This window comes from Amia ocellicauda, chromosome 17, assembly GCF_036373705.1.
Source record: "Amia ocellicauda isolate fAmiCal2 chromosome 17, fAmiCal2.hap1, whole genome shotgun sequence".
Lineage (NCBI taxonomy): Eukaryota > Metazoa > Chordata > Actinopteri > Amiiformes > Amiidae > Amia > Amia ocellicauda.
The window spans coordinates 27,663,808-27,676,380 of NC_089866.1; the positions used below are offsets into that span (position 1 = coordinate 27,663,808).

A 12,573-nucleotide genomic window follows, 5' to 3' on the forward strand; every position below is an offset into this window, starting at 1 on the left:
TTGTATCAGGTGCTTTAATCTTTATTCAAGTATCCAGCAGCCTAGAACCTTTACATAACCCGCCAAGGAGACAAAGTGTATCAATGTAATGGACAGAGAGATTAGGACTGCAAACAGAAACACAAACAGAAGTGCACATCCAGAGCTACATATTATCTAGAAAGGTCTTGCCAAATCAGAAGACCACTTCCTCAGACTTTCTGAAAGCAGTGTCAATGAACAGATACATAAAGAAATAAAGTTTACCATTCACTCAAAGGTCTTCCATTCCCATTTGAACATACCATACAATATAATCCACCAATAATTCCCTAGGGCAACAATTTAGAATGCAAATAAATAAATAAATAGAACTTTCCACAACATAATTTCCACTCATTACACAAAAAACGCTCTAACAATATCCAACAACTAAAATCAGAATCTCCATGGGAATACTGTAGGCACAGATCCAGTAGATAAGCTTCCACTGACGTCTACTTTATTCCTTTTAAAATCATGGCTTTATGGCAGTGTTACATTTTTAAATTCCTTAATGAAATTGACTGTGATCGCTTTCACCCAAATTTGAAATGCTGTAAAGCCAATTTCTTCAAGAAGGAACTTTTTTAATTTGGAGACTGCATGTATGAAGTCCCAGGTTAACTAAACACCTTGGCTAAATAAATAAAAAACTAATGATTCATAGTTACTACTTCCAGAACATTGTTATTTATTTATTTTGAATGGTTAATATGAATGGTAGCTTCTGGTCTTTGTTTAGCCAAGATATATACTACAATTGATACTGATATTCAATACAAAACTCATGGTGAAAGTCAATAGAAATATTGAACAATATTGGACAATTAAAACAAAAAAGTAAAAGGGATTAAAATTACACTATACACCTTTAGCCATTAGAAAACACAGTGTTAAAAGGTTTAAATGACATTCCATCATATTCAAAACTGAAAGAAACTTCATCAGACAAAAGGTCTTGAATTAAAACCTATCACTGATCTTCTATTAGTTTTCCGTTACTGTTAACCTCCCCCCCGCCCCCCTTATCACCACCACCACCTTTAAGAAATATGTAATGTAATTTAATATGAATTTGGAAAACACACTGATGGTATGCCATTTAATATCCATTAAAAAAAAACATGCAATAATGGACACACATTTAATCACAACTCACAATCTGAGTTCAGGACTGGATGGTGAACGGGGCTTGAGAATTCAGACTTCTGAAGGAAAGGTCAGAGGGTGAGGTGCACATTTTCCTTTTGTCTTATTACTTCATACGCTTTTTTTCCCTGAGCATCAACATGCATTAATATAGTTACTGTAGTACACCTACAACAGGGCAATTACTTTTTGTTTCCCGTTTAATTTACTATCAAGTGCAAAAAAACAAAAAAACAAAATCAGTTTTCAAATAATGTGGTTAAACCTTCAAGCACTAGGGGTCAGTATAGAGCCAATGGAAGCAATATATCTGCAGTCTGGTCCAGATATGTACAGTGGGTCCTGTTACTGAAAGTTCATGTATCAGTTATAAACACCATAACAGTATCCATTCTGCTGGAATGTCCCTTCTTCAAGTTCATCATGTAACACTAAAACAGTCAAACCATGGAATGTGATCCTGAAAATAAACGAATTAAGTATATATATATATATATATATATATATGTAACCTACTAAATTGTTAACCTACTAAGTGGTTTGTAATTAGACTCGTATCTGTTCAGATTGTTCACATTATTTAGGGTTGAATTTACAACCACACTAAAGTCAATGTTTTTCAGGCTCCAATCAGATCACATTCGTTTGTGTGTTTCCTGAACAACATTTCAGATTTTGTAATAGCAATATATAAGCAAGTTGAAGCCTGACTGTTATTGTAACCCGAAACCAGTAATATTTTAGAATTGACAGTTGTGCTGTGATAATGAACTTCAAATAGGGGTTTACAATAGTTTTCAGAATGCCGACATGTCCATTGACTGAAGTAAAGTGCATTGGAGGATGGAATTTGTGAGCAGACATTATTTGAAGGCAAAGAGGAATCAAGGCAACATTGTTAACAGCTGTTTTGCATAGCTGAGGCAGGATAACATACATACATAATATTAAGTTTATATATACAAATGTCATTTTTATACTGTTTTCTTTCTAGATTATAAGCAGCAGCAGCTAGCCATTAGAAGAAATATGTAAAAATTATATTGAAATATTAGTTGGAATAACCATTGTATTCTTTGTGTAAAACCTTATCTTAGAAGGATGCAGTATTCTCTTTTTCATGGATGTTATAGTATTACTTTATTTGATTGCTCCATTTTCAACATGTAAAGAAAACTGGGAGAAAGGAAAAAACAACTTGTAGAAGCAGCAATCCCAAGCTACAACTTGACCAACTAAAATGACATTAAATTTAATTTTGCCTTTACAACAAGATGGCCCTTAGAAATATATATTCATACACCACTCAGATTACAATGAAATTCCAAATAGTTCTATATTCTATTTATTATCTTATGTAATTGTATGAATTGTCATATGTCCTTTAAGAGAAGTTAATCAAACTGAATGACAATTCTAAAAAGCAGAATGGCAAAAAACACATGGCAAAACATAACAAAATAAAAATTAGTTAATTACATATAAAATATTACAATTAAACAACATTTTAGGATTTATGGTTTAAAACAACTTCTGAACAATAAAAAAAAAAAAAAAAAAAACAAGAATAGCTGTCATGTGATAATAAACATGCTGATTAGGGTTTACTAGTTGATTTAAAAATTGGTCTTCTGTTGGGCTTAATCCCGCAAATTGTGCCTTAGGATTTACATGGCAAGTATCACCACTGCCAACACAAAATATCCAGTATGTTGCATATCTAACCACTCCTTACCTTTATATTCTTGTATGCAATTTGAGTTCATTTTTAGACTGTAGTTTCTTAGATTTCTATTTTTATATAATCACAAAAAAGTGAATATTGCATAATTATCCTTAAATCATTAAGCAAGCATGTGATATAGGCTTTGAAAACAAAGTGCATTTCTGTATTAGGCTCTACATTTATAATTTCTTTAATGACCTAGTTGTCAGCTGTACAATACAAGGTACAAAGCCTGCTAAAACCAAATCAATTGAATTGGACATTAAAGTTATCCAGTGGGGCTGAACTTGGAGCAGAGAGCAAGAATATGATGTTTAATTAGCCATAGAATGTACATTGAGTGTTGAATTTTACCATCAGCCTCAAAATGGTGTTATTATAATATCAAGGTACAATAATCTGTGATTGAGGTTGTTGTACCTTTTAAGAAATGCAGTAGGTAGTTATGGTAGGCCTCCAAGATTTAATATTTTTAGTAAACATGATATGCAGTTGCCCTGAATATACCAATATCACTATATTGGATGTGCATCAGTTTTCATTACTAGTATGGCTATACTATCTTCCAGTCTCACTTACATTATTTTCACATACAGCTCATCACAAAACAATCAAGGTCATAACTTATAATTTGTAGTGTGAACAATGCAACACAATAGGATTTGTACATCTGTAGTGTGTTACACCCTTTCTACAACAAGGGTGGAGTTAGTTAAATGTAAAGTGTTGATAGTGCTTTAATAGCACGAAAAATGTCCAAACACCCAGACTGTAATTTATTAAATCACACTACCATCCTTTCTTTCTGATGGTCACTATAATCACCACAGTTGGTACATATAACACCAGTCTTTATTATGACCCTTTATTAACTCTTACAGACTCACTAGGCTTATGGAATGTGTCTTGCTTTGCAGATCCTCACCCAAACTTTATCAACTTGTTGGTCAGAATGGCTTTAAATTGAACTCTTGAAACTGCACTCCACCCCAATGTTACTGACCAACTGTGGTGCAATCTTTCTTGTACATTTTTTCTTCAACTACTTGTTGTTTCTCAAAATGTATCTCCCTAAGAGGAAAGGATAGAAACCACACATTAACATTAAAAGAGAGTATAGCAGGGAGGAAATAATGCAATCACAAACATGTTCTCTCCATCTACATCCAGGCCTCTTCATCCAAACTGCCAGATTCCACAGATGAATAGTCTCTCTGGTCCTCCAAAGGGGATTCAGCCCTGGGATCAATCAGATCTCTGAAGACCTGATGCAGAGCCTTCCTAGATGTGTGATCAGCTGCCCAATTGGGGTGAACATTCACCCTGGGGCTTTGAGGGGGATGGGGTGCATGGGGTGCATGTCTGTAACTCACAGGAGTTGGGATGCGGGAGGGGCTTTTTTCAGGCCGGTTGTCAGTGCGGGGACGAATTTTTGGACGCAGCTTGAGTTTGTAGATTGAGGGCACTCTCTCAGGTTTCTTCAAGGCTTTTTTGGGCCGTAGAACCACCCCTGAGTCTGTAGTGTAAACAGGAGGAGAAGAATGGGCCTCATTTAGGCTCACACACAAGGAGGAAGAGCCTTCACTAGAGGAGTCCAGGAAAGAGCAGTCCTCCGAGACAGGTAGATGGTGCACCTCGTGATGCAGCAGTGTGGTATCATCATCCTCCTCAAGGTCAGAGACATATTCTAGGTTCTCAGATTTTTCAAGGTGTTCATCTCCATCCAGGCCGTCTGAATTTAGGTGCGTTCTTGAATTCTCTTTTTTGAAGCTCATCACACCTCTTGTTCTAGGACCAAAGCCCAATGATTGATGGATTTGAGAATTCACATCATGAATGCCACTCAAGTCCCCAGTTTTCAGATCCTGTGTATATTTTGCTGCTCTTGAATTTACAAGCTCTTTATCTTTCAAGTTGTTCAGAGATGACAGAAATGCACTCTCCTCTAGAGAGCTTGAGAGAACAGGCAGCTTCTTGCAGCCTGGAGGTTCATAGTGGCCTCCCCATGGATCACTATCAAAACTGCTTTCATTACAGCCATTGACCTGGACTCTGTATTCTGAGGTAAAGGGATGCTGGGTGCCATATACCGGGACATCAGGCAGAACCCCCAGCTTATTTCCAACTTTTAGGGAGGAAGTTGAGGAGTTGGAAGAAGAGTATGCAGAGTCTGTGACATTGGGGTCCCCCAAAGGGGGCTGCCGCAGGGCCTGCTGGTGTGATGATTGCATGTGGAGTCCTACAAAATCACTCCCTTCCTCAACAAAGCTGCCTATTTGAGTGTTTGCCAAAAACTCTGCCTCAAAGCTCTGATATAGCTCCTTTTCCTGGCTAGGTTCCAAAGACCGAAAACCCTGGAAAGTCAATCCTAGGTCTTCATCCTCTGCATCCAGCCACTCACTTGAACCCCCTCTATTGAGAGTACCATTTGTGCCTCTGGGTCCATTCTGTCTGGGCTGTGAGACTGGAGGTAGCAGTCTGCCCCTTCCTAGGGCTGGGGACAAAGGGGTAGTTGTTCGAGGAGTTGGAGTCTTCTTGCTTGGGCTGTTTTGGCCTCCTTTTCCTAAAGGAGAGGTGTTCTGTCTCCTGGGGAAATTTCCACTCCCAAGTTTTGGAGAATTCGGAGTCCCATGCTTGTTTCTTGGATCCCCTCTTTTGACCCTGTCCTCCCATGAGTTTTCACCACGGATCTGCTCGGTATCTCTGACTCTTGGGAAGCCCAGAGAAATGTCATTGGCTCTGCCCCTATGAAGAGGTTTTCCCTGGCTCTGAGACCTAGGGGTTTGTGGTTTCCTGAAATGATCAGGGCCCAGGGAACGTCCTCTGTCAGGCCTCCCCTTATTTCCTTCTGGTTTGGGGATGTCCCGGGGTGGATTGGGTTTCAGCATTGTGATGCGCTCTCTTGACTGGCTGCGAGCTCTGAGCTGGGAGGGGTGTATGCCAGGGCTATTGGTACCTCCAGGTCTCTCAATCACATGCTTACCTTCCCTTCTGTTTACCAGTAGTACAACTTCCTCAATGGGCCTATTGCCCTCAGGCAGAGAGGGTCTACTTCCACCACCCTTGGAGGATGCTGTGGATGAATCGCTGCCTCCGGAGAGTTTCTGAGTCACTACCGGGAGAGAATCCTTGGACCTGCATCCCAGGAAAGAAAGAAATAGCAGAAAATATAAAGAGGGCACCAGGTTAACAACAATAACCAACAGCTATATTTAATGTTTAGGAACTGAAGCTAAAAAGGCTGAAAACTTCAGATAATTTGAACTTAGACATAAACAGCATTGACTCAACCACAACCATCTGCAATTCTGGTGAACACTCTGCACATATAATGCAAATCTTAAAAGAGATTTGAATACCAGGAATTTCTGTACATATGAATAAAGTCATACTAACAAATAGCAGCACAGTTTATTCATGAATTATTATTATATATATTTTCTCTTTTTGTTATGTTTTTTCTGTGGATTTTGTTACATACTGTGACAGCCCACTGTCTGTCACGGCACGGCTGCTGCTGACGTCCGCTGATGAGGTGCTCATGTGCCGCAACTGTGTCGTCCGCTCCCTCGCTAACAGGCTGCGGACTCACGGCTGCGGTCAATGAGCACCGAGGCGATTGTGACGTCAGCGGCAGCTGTGCCCTGTCTATTTAATCCCTCTCCCTCCCCGACAGAAGCAGCTAACCAGAGAGAAGAAGAACTGAGACCTACAACCCTAACTGCCCGGAGCCCCCTATTTTGTGTGGATGTTTTTTGTTTTGTTTTGGTTTGTTTATTTTACCCCCCTTGTGTTTGTCCCCTGTGAACCCCAATAAAGCCCGGACACCAACGGAACCCGAGACTCTCTCCCTCCTTGTGTCCGGCTTTTACACATACTAATAGGCACATTTACACTGCCATTTCTGATCTAGATCAAATGCATCGGTAGCATTTGATCAGGATCAGAAATGGCAGTGTAAACGCTCGGCAATCAGATCAAAAGTACCTCTCAGGGAGATGGTACAGATCCATATCAAATGCATTTGGTCCTGGCAGTGTAAACAAGCGACTGGCTCAAGTTCTGGCAAGCACTGCAGTGGCATTTGTTTTAGAGGCAGCGGGGTAGACAGACAGCCTTCACATCAGTGGAGCAGATAGGAGAACACCCTACTGCCCATTTAAAAATAAAATATTGTTAAAATTAACTGGCTTGTTATTTTATTTTAGCAAAAATGTATTATTGTATTTTAATTTAAAATGCTTTGGTTGTGGAAAAATGTGCAAGTGCGTTGGTTTTACTTGTTAGAATAATTCGCAACTAATTAAAATAACAGTTTTTGATATAGCCATGTTTTAAAGGACTCATTTAATATATGCATAACATTAAGTTTGGTCTTGTGTGCTTGTGCGCATGTGACCCCTATGGTGGCTGATAGTTGATCCTGAAACCAAAAGCTAAAATATGGACTGATACTTAACTTAAAAGACAACAACAAATAAACAAAAAAAAACTAAAACAAAGGAAAACCACAAAACGCTGGGCATGGATCTTGCTCAATAATATAAAAACATGTCTTCAGTCAGCACCACCACTGATCATGATCAAATGTTCCGATGCATTTGATCCGGATGAGAAATGGCAGTGTAAAAGCACCTAATGTCTTATTTTAAGGATCCCTGCTTGTTTAAATATGCCTCAGGCAGTGGTGTACGGGAATTTATCGTGGCCCCCCTGCAAGATCAGAGCATTATTCCACCCCCAGGGTCGGATCACGATTGCACCCCCCCCCCCGGATCGGAGCACGATTGCACTCCGCCCCACCCCCGCAGGATCGGAGTATGTGTCCACGCGGTTGCACATCCCCCTGCAGGATCGGAATGTGATCATTATTCTTATTTTCTTGATTTATTTATGTTTTTTTAAATAAATGTTGGGTGAGGCCCTTACTTCTCTGTGGGCTGCGGAGGCGTGTCGTACGATAATAAATGTCAGGGTCTTTGATAATTTGAAAGTTTTTGCATTCTGAAACTCAATTTTCAATCATTACAAAAAATGATGAATACATAATTACAGTGGCTCTCAAAAGTATTCACCCCTCAACAAAGAAAATGTCCGTAATATCAAAGTGAAAAATATAATCTACAAACTGTTCTAAATTAATTACAAATACAAAACAGAAAATAACTGAATGCATAAGTAATCACCCCCTTTTCTTGATTCTCCTTGTCATGGTACCATATTGTGAACGGAGCTTCAATAACCTGAAATTGGTGAAGAACTATTTGAAATCAATTGGACAACTTGGTGATTCTATCCATTAAACACATTTTAATAAGCTCAGTCAACTTTAAAGCTGTGATATATGGGTTTGCGAGTGTGATGGCCAGAAGAGCTCCTATGTAAGCAGGTAAGACTCTAATATGATTTAGATACAGCTTGACTCATTACCCACAATTGATTTGGCACCTAAAACTAAAATAATAATACCATAGCTTTTATTGTTTACTGTTTATTGTGAAAACAAACTCATTACCATAAATCATATTGTCAAAAAACAAACAAACTCAACAAAAACAGAAGGGGGTTGTTGCATGCCTTACTAATGACGTCACAGCACACCACTGCCATTTACCATTACATTTAACCATCCCTCAGTCTCTTATCTCATCTCTAGATCACACTATATCCCCTTCCTCTTCAGCTTTAATCATTATTATCATTATTATTTTTATTTCTTGGCAGACGCCCTTATCCAGGGCGACATACAACATACATGCCCGTAGCCAGGGGGGGTTCGGGTAGTTCGAACGACCCCCCACTCACTGCCAAAGGTCCAGAATTTAAGTCCGTTTTTTTGTATTCATTAATATCATCCTTTACAGGAGTATTACATGTGCGCCCAAATGAGAGAAGATTTTTTTTTTTTTTTTTTATGTAATGCTATGGAGGATTGTTACACTCAGTGCTTGTTATTGTGTGGAACCAAGTCGCAGCAATTCCTGGTTATTAGCCAACAGGATGTGATGTATTAATATGGGATGTCCTATATAGAGCTAGTGTTAGTTAGTTAGTCAGTGAGTTGGTTGCTCACAGATTCCCTGTGCGGCATCTCAGTACACACTCTGGACTGGGGCAAGAGCGGCACATTGCACTCGTCTAAAACACAAAACAAAAACAGGTATTGGGTTTTCCTGATTTCTATAAATAAGCAGCTAAAATGTGCATCGTTTGTCGTGTGGACAGATGTCAACCTCACCTCTAAAATATAAAAGTGCACACACGACTGGGGGGTGCAGGTGACATAGCTTGTGTTCACCTAGAAACTCCTATGTCAGCGGTGCAAACAGCTGATTTCCATTCAGACACATTGTGTTTGTGAAGCAAAGATATGTTTGAGTCCAAATCTGCCTGATTTCATGGAGATTTTGAGCTGTTTTTTGACTTCGAAATGACTCTGAATCGCGCATTTCAGGTCTCCAGTTGTCAAAGTCTTCAGTGGGGCAAATGGAAATGGTACAGACTTTAATCTAATAAAACACAAAATGCTTCAAAGTTTCTATTATGTTTATCTATATGACTACAATAATCTTTAACAAATGAAAATGTAAGTGGTCTGAAACCGTTTTAATACAAATATATACATTTATTTAACAATTTTATTTTTGTACTTTGTGAAATGAATGTACTAAATATAAGCAACGGGGTATATTACTAATTCACAGAATTAGTCCATGTCTGGACCTTGACTATACCTTGACCAAGAAATTTGGACCCTGACATAAAATAATTGACTACCCCTGCTGTAGAACAATGCTACATTATGCATATTGCACTAAGGTGTCTGTAATATCGTTTTTTCGTGCAATACTTTTTTAATATTGTATTTATAATTCGTTTTATGTCACTTGTTTCTTTAATACTGTTTTTATACTGTTTGTGTGGGGTTTTTGTTTCTAAAATAAAGAAAATCTCAAAGACATAAAGCTATGCAGTTTCTATGTGAGTGTATGAACACAATGATCTGTGGTGGAACTGGCTGCGATGCAAAGGGCACCAGTTAAAATCTTGCCTAGAGCACCAAATTGGTCAGGGCCGGCCCTGTGCGCAGCAACTGACGTTATGCACTCATAGCAAAATCTGTGAGGCCAACAACATCCAGCTGGATAGTGAGTATGGGGCGAAAAGAGCAGGAGAGACAGAAGAGAAAGCAGGCAGCAGCGTCATTGTTGCAGAATATTGAACATATGTTCAAAAAGACTGCCAAACAGGGTAAGGTTGTTATATTTACTACCTAACCTAACAGTTGACATAGCTAACGCTAGCTACGTGCTAGCTAACAGTCGTCAACCCCACAGGAGCAGAAAGTATCTAATGTTTTCACTTGTGTGTGTCTGTGTCTGTCAGGATTACGCAAAAACTACAAGACCGATTTTCACAAAACTCAGTGGAGGGGTGTAGCATGGGTCAAGGAAGAACACAGTAAATTCTGACCATTATCCGTCCAGTGGAACTAGATAGCTACAGTGACCGATTCAGAAGGTTTTTACCCTGAATATGTGTGATGTGTGTTCCTCTGTGTCGGCGCTCCATTCATGTGTGTGTGTGTGTGTTTGGACTGAAAAAGGTGGAACATTATCTTGGTAAGCAATTTGACAACATTGTAGTAAATATTTTCGGTGCATCAAAAAGCGTGCTCGTTAAGATACCAGCACACAAGCTAATCCAGCACAAATTAGTGCATAAAAAGTCACCAAAATGAAGTATTTGAACCTCATAATTAAATAAAAAATGAGGGGAAAAACTGTGAAAAGGTCCACTTTTTGAAAAAAGAACCCCCCCTTCCACTAGGCTGGCTATGGGCCTGACATAAGTATAATAGCAATACAAAATCATCACTCCATCACCCCCATCAAGCCTCTTGTATGTTTGTTCATGGCCTGGCCAGAAGGTGAGGGGATTAGGATAGATCAGTGAAGGTGTAGGAAAGATTACTCCCATGGATTTCGACTTTTCCCCAAGCTTCATCTCCCTTTGTGAAAGTGAGTAAATTGAATAGCAATGACGACGATGCAACCTTGGAAAACAATATTCTAATCAAAGAAAAAATAAATCCCTTTTTGTGGCACAAATGTTAGACAAACAATTGAACAGATAATTATGATTCAGACATCACCATTTATTTTCGTAATATTTATATGCTACATTTTAATATTTACATTGATGAACATTGGTCAAAGAGAGTTGGAATGAATATGTAGCAGCCTCACTATGGACAAAGGTTTCAGCTAAACCCATGTATAATAAAAAATAAAAATAAAACATAAAATATTAAATGTTTTCTATTAGAGAATTAATTCTTATAACTATAGGAGATGTGAGAGGTTAAATAAAGAAATATAATGCTGAACCCATAAATACAAATGTAGGCTATATATTTTTCTTAATCTCTTTGCCTTTTGCTTGTTTTATTGCAGGTTTCTGCCCTGTTGAAAATACCATCTGTGGATTGGGCCTCAGGTGTTATATTTTTTCTTCCCACTTTAAGTAGCCCTGGACAAGGGCGTCTGCTAATAAATAAATATTATTATTATTATTATTATTATTATTATTATTATGTTCCTCTACCCCTTTGGCAGGGTGGAGCAGGGTTTTGTTTTGGTAGTGTGAATTAGTGAATTAGGTACAAATTGCCTGCCATTAGGTTTCTCAAGAGTGATATGGGTTTTGATTTGGTCTCACCCTTAATTTCATTCCTCTGATAATGCACCATACTCTGAAAATAAACTTGTAGTCCAACATGACCCACGATCATTACCAAATTATCAACATACTGAGGAAAAACAATATTACAAAGCACAGATATTTTATGATAAAATCCTGTTTAGCTTTGCTTTTTTTAACATTCCATATATGGTAGTGGCATTTTCTTGTATGAACAGGAAGTACACTTCTGTTCCACTATTGTCTTGGCAAGGAGGGACAGAGTTTTATCTTGCACTGACTTCCCCCTGTCTTATCAGGTCCTGCTTTAAGCAAATTGAGAAGCAGACAAAGATTGGATTACTGCCTCTTTTTTTTTTAATGTGCGCTTCTCTGGAATATTACGTATTTCCATTGGAAATACAAATATAAAAAAATGCAACATGTTCAGTGAAGGCAAAATAAGGAAATCTGATCATGTACTTTGACATGTTTCTGCTTAGGTTAATACTCTTGCTATTCGATTTAATATGGCACTGCAATTAAAATATTACAGCTAATCTGAATTCAATTTCCTCCTGTTGACATTTTGCCAGTTAATTTTAAGTCCTTCAAGCAAACATATTCCCACACCCTATTTTGCCTACTATATTCTTGTTCTCCACAGTGTACAAAATGCATTAATAGTAAAAACAATACATAATTATTTGTTGCTCAAATAATTGTACATCAATTCTGCAATATCCCTTTTGGTTCAGACTGTATTGTGTTTGATTTGTATGTATTTATTTTGTTATAACACTCTACAAAATGTAAACTTTGCACTATTGCACATTTTTTACAGTTCCCTGTTGAATGAGAATCACCACTGAGTCAAATAAAAACAACAACAAAAGCTGGATTTCAATATTTATTAAGTAGTGTTCATGTATTATTATTATTATTATTATTATTATTATTATTAATAATAATAATAATAATAATAATAATAATAA

General features: G+C 38.0%; 1 protein-coding gene across 2 annotated transcripts in view; it reads right to left on the reverse strand.

The window, feature by feature from the left end:
* The window catches only part of gas2l1 (growth arrest-specific 2 like 1), a 51,783-nt gene continuing 39,210 nt past the window's right edge, over window positions 1-12,573 (reverse strand). For both annotated transcript variants that reach the window (XM_066689062.1, XM_066689063.1), the window contains exon 6: window positions 1-6,031. In XM_066689062.1, coding sequence (XP_066545159.1) covers window positions 4,057-6,031 — 1,975 coding nt within the window. In that variant the 3' untranslated portion in view covers window positions 1-4,056. The remainder of the gene's footprint in view (window positions 6,032-12,573) is intronic.